The 25,058-nt window shown below is 41.9% G+C and overlaps 1 protein-coding gene across 1 annotated transcript in view; it reads left to right on the forward strand.

Annotated features, from left to right (window-relative positions):
• The window catches only part of LOC137430902 (histone deacetylase 4-like), a 500,554-nt gene that overhangs the window by 67,153 nt on the left and 408,343 nt on the right, over positions 1–25,058 (forward strand). Inside the window, exon 2 of the mRNA XM_078782462.1 lies at positions 19,819–20,033. Within this exon, the coding sequence (XP_078638588.1) occupies positions 19,833–20,033 (201 nt within the window). The 5' untranslated portion in view covers positions 19,819–19,832. The remainder of the gene's footprint in view (positions 1–19,818; positions 20,034–25,058) is intronic.

Genomic DNA, 25,058 nt, shown 5'->3' on the forward strand with positions numbered 1-25,058 from the left:
TTAAATATGTTAAATGCAAGTTAGATTTTATAAAATACATTTTAATGCAGCGGAGGCTATTTGGTCCACTTTACGTACATCAACACCACGTTAATCCAATTTTATCTTTGCTTTGTTGGCTTTTTTTGTCCTATTTGTTTTTACTCTCCCTGTGTTTACCTTCTTTTCAACTTGACATCTCTCTTTCTACTTGTATTTCTCTTTATTTATGCCTACGCTGACGAGGTCGCCAGCGGCATTATGTTTTCAGGTTGGCCTTCCGGCTAACTGTCCGGCTAACTGTCCGTGCATCCACCCGTCCGTGATAGGTTTTCATTAATGCGATAACTTAAGAACTTCTGAAGGAATCTAAGTCAAACTTAGTACAAATATGTACCATGATGTAAAGATATACTGATTAGATTATGGGTTCAAGAGGTCAAAGGTCAGAGGTTGTGTGAGGTAAAATTCTGTTACCATGCTAACTTGTGAACCAGTGATGGGACTTAGACCAAACTTAGTATAAGTACATATTATGATGCAAAGATGAACTGATTCGATTTCACCATCAATAGGTCAAAGTTCAAATGTCAGAGTTTATGTCAGGTAAAAATGTGATACTTGAGAATAGCTGAAGGGATTTAAATCTAACTTTGTACAAGTATGTATAATGATGTAAAGATGAACTGATTTGTTTTTGAGTCAACAGGTCAAATGTCAGCGGTTAGGTTAGGTGAAATCCTCTTACCGTGATAATTTTTACCTCCGCCACCATAGGTGGATGGAGGTTGTTTTCACCCCTGTTTGTCTGTCTTTCTGTCTGTCTGTCTGTCTGTCTCTGAACAAGATATCTCAAAAACTTGTGGACAGATTCAGACGAAATTTGGCAGTGAGGTAGTGTGTGTGACACGGAAGAAATGATTCGCTTTTGGTGAAGATCCAGATTCGGATGCGGCTTGTAGAATTTAAAAAGTGATTCTTCACCATTGGGAGATAGGGCCAAAAACGATATATAGCAGGATATCGAAAAAAAGTTATGGACGAATTTGGACAAAACTTGGTGGAGAGGTTGGGTGTGTGACAACGACAAATAGTTTCGATTTCGCTAAAGATCTGAATATGGATTTGGATATGACAATTATTTAATTTGTAAGTGATTCTTTGCCATTGAGAGATCGGGCAAAAAGCGACATGATGTTTAAAAAAAGTTTGGTCGGATTTGGACCAAACTTGGGAGATGAGTTGTTTAGGTGACGAGAACAAGCCGGTAAGATTTTGGTTCAGGGCCAAATCTAGATCCGGCCTAGCAGTGGGATACAAAACAAACTGAAGAGCCTGTCGGAGGTTTGCGCTCTAACGAGTGCCGTTCTAGGTAAACCAGTGATGGGATTTTGACCAAACTTCATATATATTATGCAAAGATGAAATGATTAGATTTTAGCATCAAGAGGTCAAAGGTCATGCCAGGTAAAAAAAATTTGTTATTAAGGGAGGGATTTGGGCTTAGCCATGATACCTTTGTACAGATTAGATATTGAGGTCAATGGTCTTGAGGTTTTTGGTCAATGTTAGAGTAAGCAAAGACAATGTGGGTGGAGGCATATTGGTCGATGCAAATGATGTGATGTGCTTTCTTTCCTTATATCTTTAACATCACAAATGCAAGGATTTTCATTTCCTGCATGCACAATGTGTCGCATGATTTTTTGCTGGAGATAGAAAAATACTTCTGCTCAAGTTTTTGACTCAACTGGTTATCCTGCTGATGACAACAGCAGGTGTGAAGCAGCACTGTCAGAACCCAGTGTTGACAACAAGCGGTTGTAAATCCATGTGAAAAATCTTACACCACCCCCATTTTGGGCAGTGTTCCATGGTAATGCCCTGTTGAGATCCCTTTTTCTTTCCAAGCTTTTTTGTTAACACTTTACTTGTCGGCGCATGCCTTTGCAACTTAGTTGCATCAATCTCTTAACGATATCCTCAATTTGGTGTTATCTCAAGAAATGGTAAACCAAACTGTACAATAAAAAAAATGCCTCATTCAGATTATCCAATAAAGTTCCTGAGATTCACCTTGTCTTACTGACCTACTGATACAAAACATTTTCTCGATTTTTCTTTTAATATGTGCCATTGCTTATATTGTGTACACATGCTAATGACAGCAACTTCCTGGTTTGATTTGCTCTTTTTCCAAGTGATTTTAACTCAATAATTCCATTGAGTTGATACAACTACATTCCTCCATTGCTGGCCTTTTGGACAACCATTTTTGTCAAACAATTACATTATAAGTGCAGTATCTTTATTATTAATACTAGGGCATGCCCGTACTATATATAAGCTAGGACGTGTCCGTACGTGGGTGCCCGTTCCTTGCCAAAAAAAAAAAAAAAAAAAAATTTGTGTAGGGGTGTGTGTGTGTAAACATCCTAGGGCGTGCCCGTACGTGGGTGCAAAAAAACATGCGTGCAAACAACAACAACAAAAAAAAACTTTGAAACCACGTGGCAGTAACGACCACAGAACCCCCCCCCCCCCTCTATTTACATGAATGGTTTGGTCCATTTGCAACGACCACAGAACCCCCCCCCCCTCTATTTACATGCAATGGTTTGGTCCAAAGCGAACGGTTTGGTCCATTCGATGTGATTCGATGATTCGATGTGAATGGTTTGGTCCATTCGCAACGACCACAGAACCCCCCCCCCCCTCTATTTACATGAATGGTTTGGTCCATTCGCAAAGCCAAAGCGAACGACCACAGAACCCCCCCCCCTCTATTTACATGAATGGTTTGGTCCATTCGCAAAGCCAAAGCGAACGACCACAGAACCCCCCCCCCCCCCCCCCCCTCTATTTACATGAATGGTTTGGTCCATTCGCAACGCCAAAGCGAACGGCGAACGGCTAAATCGCCATAGCTCGGTAAGTACTTGTCCGATTAATTTAAAACCTTGAAAAGGCACATCCTCGGGTCCCCAGCAATATACCTGGCAAGTTTCAAGTATATCGGACCGGTAGTTGTCGAGAAACAGCGGTCACAGACAAACAGACAAACAGACAAACAGACAAACGTACAAACGTACAAACGTACAGACAGAGATTACTGGAATTATAGATAGATTATTATTATTGAAATCTTTGACCAGGAAAAGTACAGATAGCATGCATGCACAGGGAGTCCTTTTTGAGCATATCATTATGACATCTGTCTGCATGCTATCGTGTTACCGTAAGTAAAATGCTGCTTTGGATACAGAATAATAGTACTGATTTATTTTTGAAAATGCCTCAATGCCACTGAAGATCATCAAAATATTGAGGGTTGCTGCTGAAAACTCTGATAAGGAGTAGGTAACTCTGTGCAACTTTGAATCCGCCAGTTTTAACCAACTTTGCGGAACATTTTTTACATGCATTTTCAATGCATATTTATACCTTGTGGTACTCTATGACCTCACATCTGATATTGTCGGCCTCAAATTCTCCTGACACATCTAGTCGTGCCTCCCCCTGCTTTTATGGCCATTTGTCCATCCTGAGTCCTACATCCATGCATTCAGCATACTCATTCTATATATCTTCCCCATATCCAAGTTTCTCTCTCATTCAAGTCTTTTATCTTGCTCTTCGCACATCTCACTTTCTGAGTGGTCCAATAATTATTGTGTATGTTCTGTATGTTCTGGATTATAATGTATGTTCTGGATTAACCCCTCGCCTTCCCTTCACCTTTCCCTCACCCACTCTCACTCACCTTCTGAGAAAACACCACCAGCGTGACGTTATGTTACACTCCTGTCTTAGATTAAAAAGTAAATTCTGAGCATGTGCGTTTAAGTGAAACCATCCCATTATCCTCCTTTCTTCATCACTCTTCCCCCTCCTTTATTCCCTCCTTTTGAAGCAGCCAGGAAATCCAAACAGCTAGCAGCCATGGTAATGATTTACACCATTATGCCAGAAGCAGTGAATAGTCAACATTGCCACAGGTTACATGAACACCAACTTTAAACTGTTTAAAGGACTGAATTTTTAAAGCATAAATAAATGTCCAATTTATATATAATTGTTTTCTCTGATGTTCCCAATGCTGAACCCGCATTTATCGACAGAAAAAAATTAACAAATTCTAAAGCCTGTCCACACTGTGATTGAGAAAAAAAAATTGATTTTGTAACATAGACCAAATCTCTCAGTGTATATTTTGTGATCGTATGCAAGGCATTCAAAATAAATTAATTAGGTAACAATTACAGCTGACAAGACCTTTGTCTATAACTTGAGGAAAATATTTATTTCCAAATTACTAATAAAATCTAACTTTTTGCCATGTTCATAAGAAAACTCAATATTAATTATAATTCTTTCAATTTTGAGTATAAATAAACAATAAGGAGCCATTCTTACTGTTGTAATTGGGTCATTACATTTTATTACGTAATTCTGTATGTTATTGAAGCCTGGTGTTGGCTTAGCGGTTAGGGTGCCGGCTTGGGATCCTAGGATCCTGGATTCGAATCCCAGTCGATCGCTGAATTAACGCCAGGGGGGTTGACTCAGCCTGTCATCCTTCCGAAGTCGGCAAATTGAATACCAGTTCACTGGTAATTCCTTGTGTGTCGCAAGAGGTGACCAACAGGGTTGGTGGCAGGAAGGGCATCCGGTTGAAATATTCATCCAGTTTAAATAAAGCAATTCCCCCCAAAAAAGTTTAAATACAAAGAACCGTGTAAATATAACAAACTGTTTGAATTCCTTGTGTGTCGCAAGAGGTGACCAACAGGGTTGGTGGCAGGAAGGGCATCCGGTTGAAATATTCATCCAGTTTAAATAAAGCAATTCCCCCCAAAAAAGTTTAAATACAAAGAACCGTGTAAATATAACAAACTGTTTGAAATTTATCAAATATGATACTTTACAAATCAAACCTTCAGGTTACAACTTGGAATTTCTTAAAGAAAGCAAAATTAATTTGTTAATCTTTCAAATGATTTCTTAAGAAATATGTCCAAGTTGCTGGCAATTGTGTTCCCTTGAATTCTAGGTTTATAATTCATCCACCAAATTTAGGAAAGCACTATTCAATTCAACATCCATAAAAAATATATTCTGAATCAATTCAAGCATCTAATAATTATTAGTTCAGAATGTGGAAAGAGTTGTCTTTTCAAAATACTTAATAACATGAGAAGAGGTTCAGCCTGGTGTTGGCTTAGCGGTTGGGGTGCCGGCTTGGGATCATAGGATCCTGGGTTCAAATCCCGGTCGATCCCTGAATTAACGCCAGGGGGGTTGACTCAGCCTGTCATCCTTCCGAGGTCGGCAAATTGAGTACCAGCTTGCTGGGATGAATGATTCCAGTGTGTACCCCGGTTTAGAAGAGGTACACTGTATCCCTGCGCATCGTAAGAGGCAACTAAGGTTTGGCGTCAGGAAGGGCATCCGGCCATAAAAACATTGCCTCAAACAGGGAACCATGATTGTCATGGGGCCCGCAAGGCTAACCCCCGCTCTAGCGGGGAAAATGGCCTTAAAACGATCATTCATTCAAGCATTGCCATTAGCTTATCTGGCAGCATATACTTTTAATGGGCTAATACTTCCATTTTGATAATTAATTAACGTGAAAATAGTTTTCCTTTCGCTTGTAGATTTTTCAGAAGTCCGCTTCCGGTCCCTCGAGCGACGGGGCTTGCTTCGATCTCTCCACGGCATCAAAGTTTGAGTGTTTTCCCGTTCGTTTCTTTGTCAAATTTCCGCTGCGTATTTTGTTGTGTATGTGTTATTGTGTGTTTCTATTTGGTTTTGGTTTTGTAGTTGTTGCAAATTTGTGTGTAATTAGTCGTTTCTTTGTTCGTGCCTCGTGCGCCTCGTGCGGCCTGGTGTCTCGTGCGGCCTCCTCGTCTCGACTTGTGCCCCGCCCCCTATATCTCGTTTGTTCTTTCACCTCTGCTCCTGCTTTCTCAAATCCACGTTCTCACTTAGAGACTTTTCCCAGATTGTTTTTCATGGTTTTGTTTAAATATTTATTTAAATATGTTTAAACCGCAGCCGTGATGCTGACGCCGTCCCCCCCACCCCCCAGAATTTCCATGTTTTAAACGTTTCCCAGTGTGTACCCTGGATAAGAATAGGTACGCCGTATCCCTGCGTGTCGTAAGAGGCGAATAAGAGGGTTGGCGTCAGGAAGGGCATCCGGCCATAAAAAACATTGCCTCAAAAAGAGAACCATGACAATTACAACTACATGTGGGCAGGGTACAGCCCGAAGTGGAGATCGGTTTCTGAGGTTTGGGACATGGAATGTAGGGACAATGACAGGGAGATCAGGATAAGTGGTGGAAGTATTGGTCAGAAGAAGAGTGGACATATGTTGTGTGCAAGAGACGAGATGGAAGGGAAGTGGTGTGAGAATGGTGAAGGGTAGGCAGGGACAGAAATACAAGTTTGTGTGGCAAGGGTGCCCGGAGGGCGTGAATGGTGTTGGTGTCCTGTTTTCTGAGGAGTTTGGAGACAGTGTGGTGAGTGTGACTAGAGTGAGTGATAGGTTGATGATGGTGAAAATGATGATTGGAAAGCTCTTGGTGAACGTCATCTCGGGATATGCTCCGCAGGTTGGTCGAAGCGATGAAGAGAAGGACAAGTTCTGGTGTGCGATAAAGAAGCTAATGGAAAACGTGAAAGATGAGGAAGTTGTTGTGGTAGGAGGAGACCTAAATGGACATGTGGGAAGGAGTATGGATGGTTTTGACGGAGTTCATGGGGGTTACGGATATGGTGTGAGAAATGGAGAAGGTGAAAGGATTTTGGAGTTTGCTGATGGAGCTGATTTGTTGATTTGTAATACTCAGTTCCAGAAAGAGGATAATAAGCTTGTTACATACACGTCAGGTGGGTCAACGACAACCGTTGACTACCTGATGGTGCGTAGGCGAGATAGGGGGCACCTCCGGGACACAAAGGTGATCCCGGGGGAGGAGGCTGTTTCACAGCACCACTTGGTTGTCTGCGACGTAAGGGTGAAAGGTGCAAGGAGAGCTGGGCGGGTGAAGTACCAACCGAGAATGGAGGTGTGGAGGTTGAAAGAGGTGACAGTAATGGAGGCATTAAAAGAGAGGCTGAGTAGGGTCGAGGATGATGTGGTTGAGCTTGAAAGTGGTTGGATGTCAATGAAAGCTAGTCTGTTGGGAGCCGTTGGTGAGGTATGTGGATGGACAAAAGGACCACCAAGGCACTCGGAAACATGGTGGTGGGATGATGAAGTTGGAAAGAGGATTGATGAGAAGAGGAAGAAGTTCAAGGAGTGGCAGAAGGCGAAGGGTACGGGAGCAGAAACAGCAGAGCATGAAAGTTATAAGGCAGCCAGGAAGGCTGCAAAGAAAGAGGTAGCAAAGACGCAGAAGGCATGTAGGAAAATGTTCGGAGAACGCTTGGATTCGGAAGAGAGTCAGAAAGCAGTATTCAGGATTGCAAAGCAGATAGCGAAAGAGAGGTGTGATGTGATGGGGGTGAGTTGCTTGAAGGCTGAAGTGGGACAAATCGTTGTCCACCCAGATGGAATTAAAGGAAGATGGAAAAGATATATGGAAATGCTGTTGAATACAGAGAATGAATGGGATGGCAACATAGAGAGTAACCCAGTTTTAGGACCGGCAGAGAAGATAACTGAGAAGGAAGTTGAGGAAGCGATAAAAGCAATGAAGGGTAGAAAAGCGGGAGGGCTGACGGGAGTTGTGGGAGATATGATGAAGGCAGCAGGAAGTTGGGGTGTGAAGAGAATGACAGAGATCTGTAATCTGGTGGTGAAAGAAGGCCGCATTCCAGGGGATTGGGAACTGAGTACCCTCGTCCCTCTATACAAGGGGAAAGGTGACCCTCTGGAGTGTGGCTCGTACCGAGCGATAAAGTTATTGGAGCATGGAATGAAGGTATTGGAAAGGGTGTTGGAGAGGAGGATAAGGAAGAAAGTGAAGATCGACGAAATGCAGTTTGGATTCATGCCAGGAAGAGGAACGACAGACGCGCTTTTCATTGTGAGGCAGTTGCAGGAGAAGTACATGGAGAAGAGGAAGAAGTTGTTTCTTGGGTTTGTTGATCTGGAGAAAGCATTCGATCGGGTTCCACGCAAAGTATTGACATGGGCATTGAGGAAGTTAGGAGTGGAGGAATGGTTGATCAGAGTAGTGATGGCAATGTACAAAAGAGCACGCACAGCTGTAAGGACGAAGGACGGGAACAGTGGTGAGTTTGAGGTGAAGGTGGGAGTGCATCAGGGGTCGGTACTAAGTCCACTACTATTTGTAGCTGTGATGGAGGTGCTGGCTCAGAACGTAAAGGAGGGTTTACCGTGGGAGTTGTTGTATGCAGATGATCTGGTGTTGATTGCGGAAAGTATGGATGGACTGAATGAAAAGATGAACACGTGGAAGGAATGTATGGAGACAAAAGGTCTGAAGGTGAATATCGGAAAGACGAAGGTGATGGCAAGTGGTAAAGCATGTGGTGAGGTGGAAAGAACTGGGAAGTGGCCGTGTGCTGTGTGCAGGAAGGGTGTCGGAGTGAACTCCATTCAGTGTACAATGTGCGCTGAGTGGGTTCATCAAAAATGTAGTGGTCTGAGAGGGTCATTAACCAGTGTGGCAGCTACATTCAAATGTAAGGTGTGCACAGAGGGAGCTGCAGATGGAGGAAATGTTGAGTTGGATCTTGGAGACGGCGTGAAGCTGGAAGGTGTGAAAACATTTTGCTACCTCGGAGACATGCTGAATGGAGAAGGTGGATCAGGCTCGGCAACGGTTGCTCGAGTGAGATGTGCATGGAAGAAGTTTCGGGAATTGAGTGGCGTGCTGATGATGAGGGGAGTGTCGTTGAAGCTGAAGGGAAAGGTGTATGCTGCACGTGTGAGAAGTGTTATGATTTATGGGAGCGAGACATGGGTAATGAACGTAGCGCAGCAACGAAGGTTGGAAAGGGTGGAAATGCGAATGGTTCGACGGATGTGCAGAGTATCGTTGAGAGAGAGAGGAAGACAAATGATGAATTGCGAAAGATGATGGGAATAGAGCCCGTGATTGGTCCTGTGAAGAGGAACAGGTTGAGATGGTTTGGTCATGTGTTGAGGAAGGATGAAAGTGACTGGTTGAGAAGAGTGATGGAAATGAATGTAGAAGGAAGTAGAAGACGGGGAAGACCGAGAAAGACTTGGCGGGCAAGGGGGTTAAAGATGGTGGAAGAAGAAATGCGGGCAAGGGGGTTAACAAGGAGAGATGCAGAAAATAGGGCAAAATGGAGAAGATTGTCATGGGGACCGCAAGGCTAACCCCCGCTCTAGCAGGGAAAATGGCCTTTAAAATGCATGTTGTTGTTGTTGTTGTTGTAGATTTTTCAGAGCTTGTGGAACATCATTGGATCGCTTGTGAAATTCTTTAGAATCCACGAAAGTCACCTCAACATAATTATACATTACATAATTATTCTCTTTTTACATCCTGCTCACAAATATTTTGTTTGGCTTTGCATATCTCTTTGAGCATGCATAGCTTATTGCTCCACTTATTCCTTGTTTAACCCAGGAACATGTTATCTGTTATCAATTCTTATCTTAAAATCCCATTTGTTTTCAGCATGAATGTAAAAGTAAACTTGGTGCTATAAATTAATAGGCATAGTTTAAATAATAAGCATTAAACATTCTTCTGAAGTTTTCTAATGCACCTGCTAACTAGAACGGCACTCGGTAGAGTTGCGTATCCCTGTTGCGTATCCCCACTGATAGGCCGGATATGGATTCGGACCTGAACCAAAATCTAATCGGTTTGTTATTGTCACCTAACCAACTCATCCACCTAGTTTTGTCATAATCCGTCCAAAACTTTTTGAGATATCCTGCTATATGTTTTTGGCCTTATCTCTCAATGGTGAAGCTTCACTTTAAAAAATTTATCGTATCCAGATCTGAATTCAAATCTTCACCAAAATTGAATCAATTCTTCCTTGTCGCACACCCAAGCTGTCCACCAAGTTTCGTCCGAATCTGTCCGCGACTTTTTGATATATCGTGCTATTTGTCCTTTTTTGCCAAAGTTTCTTCATGGCATTAACAAAAAAATCGAGGTCTAAGGAGGTCTACAGGGGGTTTGAGCCCCCAAGGATAGGTATTTGCTCTCTTGCCTGAAACGACACACACAATTTCAATAAAATTTGACCACAGCCTTCATCACCCGTGATTTTTCACAGCATTATAAAAATCTGGGTCTGAGGTGGTCCATGGGGGGAGGAGGTTGCCCCCCAAAATAGGTATTTTTTTTGTTTGTTTTACGTCTTATGATTACGTTAGTATGATTTGACATGCTTCCCTGTCTCCTAGCAACCATTGAAATTGGTTTAAAATACCGTGGTACTGTTTAGAATACCTTTAGTCGGTGCAGTGTGTGGAGCTTTATTCTACCAGGTGAGCTCCCAGGTGTATTGCCCCTATTTCTGTGTCTGTGAGCGCCGAGCGGGTCTCGTCATAAAGTGAATCAGCTATCTATATGGTGGTTCATTCCTCACCCTACAAACGTAAAATGAAAATATAAACGAATCAACAAAATACACAGCTTGGTGGTGTTCCTTGAACTCGATTCTTGAATTACATTGTACTTATTTGTAGCCTAAATGGAAAAAAAATAGTCATTTTTAAAGCTCACACACCTTTTTTCCATTTTGAAGTTTGTCATTTTCTTTTCCACATTTGTCGAGTGTATGTTTAACATGCTCAATATTATTCACGAGCAGGAACCTGTGGAAATTCCGCGGGTCGCTGCTGTCTTCTTGTATAACACTGCCCCCCACTCCCAACTTCAATTCCTCAGCTCCACTCCTCCCCCCACCCCCTATCTACTCAACTCCGACAGGGATTGTCCATGCTTCGTCCATTTAAATGCTGAACGTCAAGCAAGGAGGCAGCACATACCCAAGGATGCATGGCTCGAGAGCATTCTATGGAAATTATATGGGCAGCGGGTCCATTGGACCCGGACTGTGCATCTTAGACCAAATGTATTTGGTATGACTTGAACTGGTCCAAACCAGATGGGTGTTTTTTAGGAGACACCATCTCCTTACTGGATAACCCTTGGCTCTCCTCGGGAGCTCATCCACCCTTTGTCAGGTGTTGTTTTTATTACTGGCAGGGCATCACATTCACCCTCCCCATTGACTTGAAATTTGAACAGGATTTGCATATCAGGTCACTGAATTCAACCATAAATTATTTTTGAAGTCAACATAGGCCAAAAAGTCAACATAGGCCAAAAAGTCAACATAGGCCAAAGGTCAACCAACAACTTAGGTGAAATTTCTAAAATCCTCAATATTCATCATATTGACTATACCTGGTGTTGGCCTAATGGTTAGGGTGGCGGGCTCGGGATCCTAAGGTCCTGCGTTTGAATCCCGTTGAATTAATGCCAGGTGGGGTTGACTCAGCCGATCATCCTTCCGATGTCGGCAAAATGAGTACCAGATTGCTGGTTATAGACAGGCATTGCATCAGCGGTAGACGTGCCCACTGAAAATGATGCAACTAGCAGCTGGGCGGCTGCACACGAACTACCCATCATATTGAGTTGAAATTTGAACAGGATTTGCATATCAGGTCACTGAATTCAACCACCAATTATTTTTGAGGTCAAATTTGTTTTTGGGATTTTGCAAGTATCGTGCTCTGCACAATGTATTTTTAATTTGTATGTTTGTCTGTGAGCACGTTATCTCAAAAGGTTGTCGACGAATTCTGATGAAACTTGGTGGAAATGTTGCAAAGAAGAATTTGATTAGATTTTGGTGAAGATATGAATCCGGATCCGGATCCAATAATTTTTTATGTGATTGTTCACCATTTAATTTTTTTTTTCCCCTTTATAAGGGCATAGGCCATTTTCCCTGCTAGAGCGGGGGTTAGCCTTGCAGGCCCCAAGACAATCATCATGGTTCTCTTTTTGAGGCAATGTTTTTATGGTCGGATGCCCTTCCTGACGCCAACCCTTTAGTCGCCTCTTACGACACACAGGGATACGGTGTACCTATTCTAAGCCGGGGCACACACCGGCACATTCATCCCAGCAAGCTGGTACTAAATTTGCTGACCCCGGAAGGATGACAGGCTGAGTCAACCGCCCTGGCGTTAATTCAGCGATCGACTGGGATTCAAACTCAGGATCCGAGGATCCCAAGCCAGCACCCTAACCGCTAGGGCAACACCAGGCTCATTATTCACCATTGAATGATAGGGCTAAAAACGACATAGAGCACGATTTCTCAAAACATTAAGGATGGATTTGGATATAACTTGGTTGACAGGTTGGGAGTATGACGAGCAAGAATTGATTCGATTTTGGTTAAGATCTGAATCTGCATCCAGATACGATAACATTTTTATTTATTTATGATTCTTCACCATTGAGAGATGGGGCCAAACAACGATATATTGCACGACATTTCAAACAGTTGTGGACAGATTCTCACCAAATTGTTGTTTAGGTAACAAGAACAAGCCGATTCGATTTTGGTTCTTGTCCGAATCCAGATCTGGCCTATCAGTGGGATGCAAAGAATAAACTGTTCAGCCTGGCGGAGGTATGCTCTCTACCGAGTGCCGTCCTAGTATTTAATCTGCATTGATAGCCTTCTCTTTATTAATCACGATACTATTTCTCAATTCTGAATGTTTGAGTACTTGTCACAAGTCAAAGCTTAGCGTTGTCTTAATGGTTAAGGTGTCTTGCTTAAGATCTTAGTGTCCTGATTTTGAGCCCTCTGTCGTGCCGTTACGTAACACCAGGTGGGTCTACTCAGCCTGTCATCCTTCTTATTGCGAACCAACCTATTGGGAACAATGAGCCATTTGAGTATCCTGCCTCAGAGTGGCGACCCGTCCAGAGTGGTTCCCCCAGCCAATAAAAAACTGCCTCGTCAGCCCTATGCATCTGAATATATGAATGGCGTGGTTCTTCTTCTTCTGTCACAAATTATTGTGACATGGCCTTAGGTGTTGTTACTCCAGTTATTCCAGAAAATAAATTGGCTTCACATGTTGAAGCCTTTTTATTTTCTGGAATAACTTTTGAGTGTGCTCTTTTTATTTATTAAATAAATATTCTTATTCTTTAAATTATAATAAAAGTTGTTGCGAAGATCTCCAATTAACAGAATTATGAGGAAATAATTGTTAATCAAGTTTCTGTGATGCAGTTGTTCTAAAAAAAATCAAAAAATCAGAACAGTCAAATTGTGTTCATTTGATATTATTCTCTACATCACTTATTTTGTGAGTTCATGGTTTTCTAAAGAATATAATTCCCAAATGCTCCAAAAAAATCAATTTAGCATGGTCAACTTCTTCCAGGAAGCCACATGGGGGCAATGCATGCTTAGGGTTCATGAGATCATGCATTCCTGGTTAGACAATGTGATGATGTTGTTATATCCCTTAAATTCTGGAACATAGTTACACTCAGGGTTCTTTAACAGACTCATACGTGATACGAGACAGAGATGCATGAATGGATACTGGGAGATTAGGAGATAGAGACAAGGCCAAGAAACTTGTAAAGTGGAGAGACACTTAAACATACGAGTCATCCCAAAGATTCCGTCATGATTTGTTGCAGCTTTTACAGTTAAAAAAGGTGATGAATATAGGTGATAAATAAAGTACATATACTGTGTGTTGCTTTATTATTGAATGATAATTTCTGGTAAATTTCAGGCTTCATACATTATGGTTGTTTCAAGTCTTAACTAACATAGGACGTCTCCAATTCCTTAGTATTTGTACCAAGCCTTTCTCTCTTCCCTTTTACACAGACCCCTCATCCATTCTAGGGCTGGTATTTCTGGCTGTTGAGAACTCCATTCATCATTATCCATTGATAATAATAACCCCTCCAAGAACACTGGAATTGTTTTTCCTGTGTCTACCTTTCAGCATCCACCTAATGTTTGTGTATGTGTGGTGTACCATCCAGCCATTTATGATTACTCCTTAAATACCTCTATCTCACCTAACAAGCATCATCTCATAACCATCTACCCCTTCTTCTCTTCCTCGGCGACTTCAATTGTCACAATGTGAGCGACTGGCTGCCACCTCTGCAACAACCAGGCATGGCATTTCAGCTCAGGCCTTGCCGGCCTCTGTGATTCAAACCCAATTTGTAAACTTCCCAACTCAGATTTCTGCAAGTGGTATATGTCCTCCTTCCTGGATGTGATAATGACTAACTTTCCATCTGACCTCGTCTGTTCCCTCTCTGATCCTCTTGGCTCCTCTGATAATGTTCTTGTCATAGCCAGTATCTCCTGTTTATTAAGGGGGAGCATAATACGCAATGCCATAAAATATGGCTGACCCGACAGACCAACTGAGAAGGACTGCAATTTGCCTTATCCCCAAAATGATTGGGCTGTAATCTCCACTGCATCTGATATTGATTCCACTTGGGAATACCGTACTTTCACAAAAGCCTACATTCACATTGCAGAAGAAAAAGCAAGAATGGAATAAAGAGAAATTTGAAAAAGTAGAAAGAAATGTGAAAGGAACCTAGACCAAAGATGTCGGGAAGATCCGGGATAGATATATTTCAGCATTTACTCCCCAAGCTCAAACCCAGGAACAGGTACAAGCTACCAGAGGTGTGTCAACAGGGAAGCACAGTCCACATAGCATCAGGATATGGGACAAACATAATCAAATGGAAAACCAAATACTGCATTGGAGTATCATCAGAAGGAACCCGAATCAGTAAAGAGCAAAGATGGAGTCATCAGGAGGAACTTGGATAGGATTCGGGTTTCAGCCACTAATCCACAACCCTCAAAGCCATCGAGGCACAGCCAAGTGAGTGTTACAGAGAAAATTCTGCAACAATTAACTTCTCCTTAGACAGACTGATAGTCATACAAAACTGTATGACTGCTTACAAAAAGAGCGAAATAAAGAAAAAGCAAGAATTAGAATGAATAAAGAGATGTGTGAAAAAGTAGAAATAAAGTTGAAAGGAACAAAGATGTCGGAAAGAACCCTGGTAGAAAAATGAGTTTGTGCATGGACAAATCTCCTACCCCTGGCATCATGGGGCCTCTGGCCTGCTCTTCTAATGTCATCCAGCACAGTGTCAAGAAGCCACCATCATGGGCAATGCATTTTTGGGTGTTCCACCCATTATATATCCAATTAGCTGTACAAAAATACCTGGTAGCAGAACAAAGAGAACACAGAAGAAACTGTTATGGCTCGATGGATAACCTCTTGATGAACAAAGCATTCTTACAAAACGTGTTAGGGAAAAATACAAGGGTACCAAACTGTGACAGCTTCCCACACTCATGGATTATCTGCTGCAGGGAACTGCATACAATTGACCCAAATGAAATTCACTTTATACAAGAGAATGAAATTATTGAATACAAGATCGATACCTCGTCATTCAGAAGGAACCATTCAAATCCCAGATATGAATACACCAGTTATTTTCCCACGTGATGGCCTTTCTCCTCTGCCGAACGAGCTTTGTACCCATGAAGGCGATGATCAAGCAATGGAAGCAAGCAAATTTGGCCAAAATCATGGATGTAATCAAACCGCAAAATTACAAATCAAGTCAAAGGAACAGATGGAACATTAAAAACAATTTAATGGAAAAAGTACAAAGGAACAAATCAAGAACAAATCAAATGACCTGAAAGAAAGCATTAAACATATTCCTTGCGGTTGATGAGAGTCTCCTCACCCTAACTTCTTGGCCTCCAGAACCTTCCGCAAAGAAATGCACAAGAAATATTCATGAAAATGTACACTGTACATAAATATTGCTCATTAGGAAAATTTGCCTTGTTCTGTGTTGTGTTGCCAAATTTGAGGTACTTTCCATGGTTTGAGGACCATGGAAAGGCGACCAAGGGTTGGCGTCAAGAAGGGCATCCGGCCATAAAAACATTGCCTCAATCAGGGAACCATGATTGTCATGGGGCCTGCAAGGCTAACCCCCGCTCCAGCGGGGAAAATGGCCTTTAAAACTATCATTCATATTTCCATCCTTTTGTTGCAAAAATGGCCTTCTGTCATTTCTCCTGTAATTTTATTTACGCATACCTTTTGCAAAAATGTCGGCTGTGACATCATCAACAGATCTACCGTAGCATCAAGTTTTACCATGACAATAACCATTTGAGTCCCCAACTAGAACAGTACTCGGTAGAGAGAATACATCTACCAGGCTGAAATGTTTCTGTTTTGGATCCCACTGATGGGCCAAATGTGGATTCGGATCTTCACCAAAATCTAAACGATTTATCGGCGTCATATACCCAACCTGTCCACCAGGTTTCATCCGAATCTGCCCATAACTTTTTGATATACAATCACGTGAAAAAGTAAGTACACCCCATGTAAAGTTTTGACTTTTTCAACATATTTCAACATACAGCTATTTGATCTTCATTTTTTTTTTTTTTTTTTTTTTGTGTACAAGATCGAGGCTCGTGAAAGAGCGAACATTAATCACACAGAAAGACAAACAGACAAACCGACACATAAAACAAATAACATCGGGAGCGGTAGACAAGATGGGGAGAGAGGGGGAAGGACACAAACACAACATTTGAGAGCAGGGACCGAGAGACATGGAGACATCGAGAGATCTGTGGGAGGGAGAGGGCTTTGGGGGGGAGGCATGGGAAGGGGGGGTGGGAGAGGTATAAAACATATGGACACTGCCAGGACTTCCAGGAAAGAAGTTGGAATTTCAAACAAGGTGGATCTGGGGTGAATTAGTGGGGGTAGAAAAGATCAAGGTTTTGGATGGGGGAAGATAAGAGATGGTGGTGAACAGCTGTTTTAAGGACCTGGAGGGAGAGTGGGATTGAAGGGAGTGTGGGAGTTTGTTCCAGAGGCGGGAGAAAACAGGAATGAAAGAGTGAAGGTGAGCAGAGAGCCGAGATATCGGCAGTTTAACCATCAGAGGGTTGCTGGCAGATCTTGTGCGACCTGTAGGAATATTTGGGGGACAGAGCACAGAGAGAGCTGGGGGAGCAAGGCCGGACAGGAGTCGGTAGAAGACAGAAAGACCACCTACCTGTCTGCGGTGAGTGAGTGAAAGGCCCTCAGAGATAGCTTCATCGCGGGAGATTCCAATGATTCTGAAAGCTTTGGATTCAACAGCGTGAAGACGAGCTAGGTGTGAGGATTTACATTCAACAGAGAATTTACATTCAACAATATTGAATTTACATTTTGAATTTTTTACATTTTTTACATTTTTTTACATTTACATTTTGAACATTTTGAATTTACAATATTGAATTTACAATGAGAATTTACATTCAACAATATTTCAACAATATTGATAGATAAAGGTGATATAATATAACAAATATCATGAAACATTTACATTTTGTAGTCCAGTGTATAATTTAAATGAACATATATGCAAATTTTCCATGTGGAAAAAGCAAGTACACCCCTACATTTATCACTACTTCAAATACCTAAAATTAGAATCAGGTGCAACAGCTAAGGTGCAAATGATTAGAACATCATTAGAGAGGATCTTGGAGGAACCTGTCTTATTTAAACCTCAGACATTTAGTTTGGTTTGCTCTTTGTTGTTGAAGTGTGCGGCGACTGCGGCGTCACCATGCCTAGATCAAAAGAGCTCTCTGAGGCCTTCAGAAAGAAGGTTATGGATGCCTACGAGTCTGGGAAGGGATTTAAAAAGATCTCCAAACAATTTGAAATCAATCATTCGACTGTCCGGAAGATCATCTAAAAGCGGAGAAGATTCCAAATAACTGCCAACTTATTCAGGCCAAGCCGCCCCAGCAAGTTCAGCCGGAGAGCAGACCGCAAGATGCTGAAATAAGTCTCTAAGAACCCCAGAATGTCATCACGGGACCTACAGGTAGCTCTTGCCACTGTTGATGTCAAAGTGCACGAGTCGACCATTAGAAAGAGGCTGCACAAATTTGATCTACATGGGAGGTGTGCCAGGAGGAAACCTTTGCTGTCCAGAAAGAACATCAGGGCAAGACTAAAGTTTGCCAATGAACACCTAGGCAAAGACCAGCACTTCTGGAACAATGTGCTCTGGACAGATGAGTCAAAGGTAGAGCTATTTGGCCACAGTACCAGAAGACATGTTTGGTGAAAACCAAAGACAGCATTTGACCACAAGAACCTGATACCAACTGCAAAGCATGGTGGTGGAAATATTATGGTTTGGGGCAGCTTTGCTGCATCAGGGACTGCGCAGCTCAACATCATATAATCCACTATGAATTCTTCATTGTATCAGAGGGTGCTTGAGGATAATGTGAGGCCATCTGTCAGAAAGTTGAAGCTCAACCGAAGGTGGACCTTGCAACATGACAATGACCCTAAACATACCAGTAAATCCACCAAGGAATGGCTGAAAAAGAAAGAAATGGAGGGTTCTGGAATGGCCAAGTCAAAGCCCGGATCTAAATCCCATCGAGATGTTTTAGGGGGATTTGAAACGAGCTGTGCATGCAAGAAACCCCTCAAACATCGCACAACTGAAAGCATTCTGCATGGAGGAGTGGGCAAATATTTCTCCCAGTCGATGTCAGAGACTGGTAGACAGTTATAAGAAACGCCTACTTGAGGTTGTTTCTGCCAAAGGGGGCAATACCACCTATTAGAGCCAAGGGAGTACTTACTTTTTCCACATGCGAAATTTGCATTTATGTTTATTTAAATTATACAATGGACTACAAAATGTAAATGTTTCATGATATTTGTTATATTATATCACCTTTATCTATCAATATTGTTGAAATGAAGATCAAATAGGTGTATGTTGAAATATGTTGAAAAAGTCAAAACATTACATGGGGTGTACTTACTTTTTCACGTGACTGTATCCTGGTCACAGCCAAACAACCAGACAGTGGTGAAAACATAACCTCCATTCACCTCCAGTGGAAGAGGAAATTAATGTCGATGTAAAAAAAATACATAATTCTCTGATGACATATTTTCTTGGCATGGGTGAGAAGAGGGGCTCATGGACCGGTGGGATCATGGATCGGCCCATGTGGGATAAGAAGCACACAATGATGAATCATGTAATGTCGTTACAGTGATGTGGATGGAAAAGCCCAAACGAAAGGATAATCACTTCGAAGGTGTCCAGGTGTCAAAAGGTGTCCAGGAAAGGCAGGAAAATTATTGTGGACATGACCTTTATCAAGTGCAGTGCATATCACATAATATTGCATGAATTATTGAGAAGGATTTTGTTGATGCTTATGAAGTGTCTAGATACGGACACATACCGTGTTACGGAAGTGCTGAGTGAAAAGCATACAGTGTAGTTTCTGTGTACGTCCTGGATGGCAGGCCAAGTAATGAATGAAGCAGCATGCAAAACATGAATCTGTGCGACAGTGTGATCTTTCCTTTCAAGCTGATTGGCCTTGAAGTTCCTGGAGGAATTTCAACTTGAGCACACACTGCATTTCCTGGAGCACATTTTCATAGAAGTCTAAAAATGTCTGATTGCCTCAATTTTGTTGGGAACTGGGCTTGCTCTTCTCATAAGACACTTAGAATATCTGATTCAACGTTGAAAGTATCTTGTTGCACTGGATTAGGAAACGTGCGCCGGATTTACGCAAATGGAGAATGTGCAATGCGGCTGTTTATTGAATCGTCACAAGCAAGCTTCTGTTTCCTGAGCTTTCAGTCACAGTCTGTGTGGGCTTTAATTATTTTGTATTATATATTTGTGCATCTCTTTTTTTTTATTCACCCGCACCTGATAGAGTCCAGCAAACCAATGCCGGTGGCTGGAGAGGACGGGGGCCCGGCAGTGCCAGGAACGGACGGCGCTGCGGCAAATGACCAGCAGTTGCAGAATGAACTTCTTCAGCTCAAGCAGCAACATCAACTGCAGCAGCAGCTGCTGCTTGATGATTTTCGACAAAAACAGGAGCAGCTTGCACGTCAGCATCATGCACAGCTGCATCAATACCTACAGGTGTGGCACAAAAGTTTACCTGAAATGCAGTGTTGAAGTTATTTTCAAACTACATCCTGAAAAGTTTATCTTACCACAATACTTAAGTTGAAAAATGTTCTTTTTACTTTTTAGATCGCCTTATAGTAAACTATTTTTAACCACAGAAGAAAGACTAGAACAGCGACCGGTAGAGCGCACACCTCCGCCAGGCTGAACAGTTTACGTTTTGTATCCCACTGATAGGCCGGATCTGCATCTGGACCAGAACCAAAATCGAATCGCCTTGTTCTTGTCACCTAAACCACCCATCCACCAAGTTTCGTCATAATCGGTCTGCACCTTTTTCAATGGTGCAGATTCACTAAAAAAAGAATTAAGTATCCTGATCCGGTTCTTCACCAAAATCGAATCAATTCGTCCTTCTCGAACACCCAACCTCTCCACCAAATTCATCCCAGAATGAAGCAATTCATCCCAGATGTCTCAAAAATCAGACATCATGTGAAGAGTATTCAATGTATCTATTGGTAAACTGTCTGTCTGGGTGACCGTACTTTGGCTTTCATTCATCCTAGAATGAAGTAACAGAATGGCTAACAAAGACTGTATTCTTAAGGTTTCCCTGTACCACATGATGATTTTATAATTGCTATACGCTATCTATCAATGTAGGTGCTGTGCTCAGGTATGTCGTCTGGGTGAAAATGCGTGGACTTACGGAGGAGGCAAAAATAAACCGGGCAGGTGTTAATTAAACCTGTAAATTAATCAGTCGACAACACCTCCTGCTGTGATATTCTGTTCCTTACAACTTGCACTTGTATGAGGTATGCACACTTGAGCAATGTTGTCAAAAACAACGATGTTGAATGCACTGTGTTCTTCATTGTTATGGTGTGCATGTCATATTTCAGTTTCTTTTTATTACTCCCGCCAGGGAGTAATGCATTCGATCGTGTGTGTGTGTGTGTGTGTGTGTGTGTGTGTGTGTGTGTGTGTGTGTGTGTGTGTGTGTGTGTTCGTGTGTTTTTGAACAAGATAACTGGAAAAGTTCTGAACGGATTTGGATGAAAGTTGGTAGGATGATTGCCCTTGGGATAAGGAAGAATTGATTAGTTTTTGGTGAAGCTCAGGATATTATTCCGGATCCAGGAATTTTTTGAAGGATTGTTTACCATTGGAAGATAGGGCTCATTTTTTAAATAACATTATCTTCTATATATTCTATATTTAACATTGTGATATGAAAATAGTTTTCATATTTGTTGTAAATGTAGTTTGAACTCGTTGTTATGCGTTAGAGCGGTGTATTTTGTTAGCAGCGTCGTCTTCAAGGTTCTTTTTTTTTCCTAATAAAGACATATTCTGTCATTTTTAAACCACCAAAGTGTGTATTCGGTTTCCCCGTTTCACAAAATGTATCGTTTGATACGTATAATGCTTTAAAACTGCTTTTTTTTTTATTTATTTTTTTACCTCAGAAGAGATATCAATCAACATTTACCTCAGCGAATGTCAATCGCGGTGTCAGTATTTGATGAACTTATAAAGACTTAGGTGAGTTATAAGTGTGACCAGTATGTGTACGGGATTCTTCCCAGAAGAATGAGTGGTCGCATTAGCTTGTACGACTTAAAATGAGCGAGTTTTGTTTTGACGTTTGGGCCAGTTTTACATGTTGTATCCCTAAGGAATGAAACGAACGTTTTTTCTGGATTACAATTTTATTTGAAGTCACACTTGCCTCAAAATACACTCACTTATATGGAATTGAACGCTGAATCCGAAAATGTAAGTGAAATTGCCTTGTTTTTTTTAACATTATCTTCTATATATTCTAAATATAAATCTGTGCAGTGTCTGTCTTGTGTTGTCTTGTCTTGTGTCGTCACTGAACTACTCCCTCAAACTTTTGTGAAATCGTACTATTCCAACTTGACCCACGGCGGGAGTATGCGCTCTACTGAGTGGCGTTCTAGTTACCTGTGCCACTGAAGGTGGGCGGAGGTTATGTTCCCACCCCTGTCTGTTTGTTTGTTTGTTTGTGTACAAAATATCTCAAAATGTTGTGGACGGATTCGGACGAAATTTGGCGGAGACGCAGCGTATGTGACAAGGACGAAATGATTAGATTTTGGTGAAGATCCGGATCCGGCTAGTATAATTTTTTAAGAGATTCTTCACCATTGGGAGATATGGCCAAAACCTATATGTAGCAGGACATCTCAAAAAGTTGTGGACGTATTTGGACGAAGATTGGTGGACAGGTTGTGTATGTGACAAGACCAAATCGATTCGATTCTGATGAAGATCTGAATATGGATTCGGATACGATTAATTATTTAATTTATAAGCGATTCTTCACCATTGAGAGATGGGCCCAAAAACGATAAATCGCATTGTATTTCAAAAAGTTGTGGATGAGTTATAACTAAGTTGTGGATTGGGGGATGCGTTGGTTCGGTGACGAGAACAAGCCGATTCGATTTTGGTTCAGGTCCGAATCCAGATCCGGCCTATCATTGGGATGCAAAACGTAAAACTCTTCATCCTTGCGGAGGTATGCGCTCCCTCGAGTGCCGATCTAGTCTTGCCTATGTGATGGGTGTGCCTCTCATGTGCTGTGCTCAATACGAGTGCACTTCAGCCGATATCTTTCAGCTGGAGCAGATAACCGTGGTGTTAGCGGATATATTTGTCAGCTCAATGGAGTCAGGACAGGTACTAGAAGATTGGAGAGTATCAAATGTAACCCTGTTATTAATACGTTCAAACAGTTCTCCCGATGTTTCCCTGATGTCCCATGTTCTCTACTGTTGCTGTACTTCCCTCTCTCTCCCTATCTCGTTTCCCGCTCCCTTTATTGTATGTTATATGTGTTAGCTCTTACACGAGCCTCGACTTGGTATACAAAATTTTTTTTTTTAAGGAAGACAGCGTAGATTTACTAAAGGAATATGGAGTTTACCATAAAGAAAGGTAAGAACAATGAAAATAGGGATTACATGATGCAAGGATCAGTGTTGGAGCATGTCGTACAGGAGAAGGATCTGGGAGATGGCAATAGATATGGTGGTTAAGCAGACACCACAGTGCCCGGCAGCCATAAGTAGGTAAAGGTAAAGCTTATCGGGTTTTATGTTGTATTAATAGGAGGGATAAATTATAAATCAAAAGAGGTTTGTTTACGATGCACAGGAATTTAGTGAGGCCTCATCTAGAATATTGTGTTCAGTATGGTCACCACATCTGAGAAAGGACATCATTGCCATGGAGAGGGTTCAATGTAGAGCTACAAAATTGATTCTGGGCCGAGCTAGACTCAGCTATGAGGATTAGCTGAAAGAGAGGATTTTATACATTAGAAAGGAGGCAATTACGAAGAGATATGATGGAGATGTTTAAGATAATGAAGGTTATAAACAAAACAAGCATTCTGAGTATTGCGCTGCAATACATGTCCCCTACCGGCAGTCTGTCGTCCGGAAAACTGTTGGGGAAATTACCAAGGGTTATTTACCCATAGGTTCTGAATCGTTCCCAATCGCTAATTACCTCAGGATGGGCTCACCTGTGATTCGCACTCGGGACTTCGATTTATACACCTTGCAGACAGGTCAGCAGAAGCACGAGAAAATAAGTTGTTGATAAAGAACCTTTCGAGTCGCTAAATATCAGTAATTTATTATATTTTCCGGTTCACGATCAATTTATCGATGTGTATATATATATATATGTTGCTCGGCTTGGCTCCGCCCCTCCGGAAAGCACGCGCTGTCACGCTTTTGACGTTCGCGAGACTAGGCTGAGGGCGTGCGGTGCGGCTTTGGGAGAACTCTAGAATAAACGAGCATTCTGAGTATTGCGCTGCAATACATGTCCCCGACCGGCAGTCTGTCGTCCGGAAAACTGTTGGGGAAATTACCAAGGGTTATTCACCCACAGGTTCTGAATCGTTCCCAATCGCTAATTACCTCAGGATGGGCTCACCTGTGATATGCACTCGGGACTTCGATTTATACACCTTGCAGACAGGTCAGCAGAAGCATGAGAAAATAAGTTGTTAATAAAGAATCTTTCGAGTCGCTAAATATCAGTAATTTATAATATTTTCCGGTTCACGATCAATTTTTATCGATGTGTATGTATATGTTGCTCGGCTTGGCTCCGCCCCTCCAGAAAGCATGCACTGTGTCGCGCTTTTGACGTTCGCGAGACTAGGCTGAGGGCGTGCGGTGCGGCTTGAGGAGAACTAGAATAAACAAGATATCCTTTAAAAAAAAAAAATTCGTTTAATTAACGATATCTGCCAAACCACGTGCCCTATCACAAATTCCAAAAGGACATTTTAGTAGATTGACATGCTGAACAGATCTGTGAAGTTTCCCCTTGATTGGATCAAAAATGACGGAGGAGCTCGGTTTTAAAGGTTCATGCTTAAAAACGTCATAACTCTTTACCAAGGGTTATTAAACGTCAAAATCGTCAAAATCTGGGCACAGATTTTGACGTGGTCATTATACCTTCGTTAGGCATCAGACATGAAGCTAGTGGCCAGGTTTCATCAAAACTGTATGCGTAGCTCAAGCGAAAATAACGAGCATTTCCAGACTCGCGCACTGACTGACTTACCTACGGACACTGCTCAATTGCATAAGCTCCCCAAACTAAAGTCCAGGTGGGCTAACTGGAACGGCACTTGGTGGAGCGCAAATCCATGCCAGGCTGAACAGTTTACGTATTGTATCCCACTGATAGGCCAGATCTGCATCCGGACGTTAACCATAATATAATCAGCTTGTTCTTGTCACCTATCCAAGTCATTCAGCAAGTTTCATCCGAATCCGTCCATAAATTTTCTAGATAACCTGCTATGGGCCTATATCGTTTTTTTTGACCCATCCCACAATGGTGAAGAATCACTAAAAAAAAATATCGTATCCGGATCTTCACCAAAATCTGACAATTTAGTCCTTGTCACATACCCAACCTCTCCACCAAATTTAGTATGGATCCATTCAAAACTTTTTGAGATATTCTGCT

The sequence above is a fragment of the Myxine glutinosa genome, chromosome 7, assembly GCF_964187855.1.
Source record: "Myxine glutinosa chromosome 7, kmMyxGlut1.1, whole genome shotgun sequence".
Classification (NCBI taxonomy): domain Eukaryota; kingdom Metazoa; phylum Chordata; class Myxini; order Myxiniformes; family Myxinidae; genus Myxine; species Myxine glutinosa.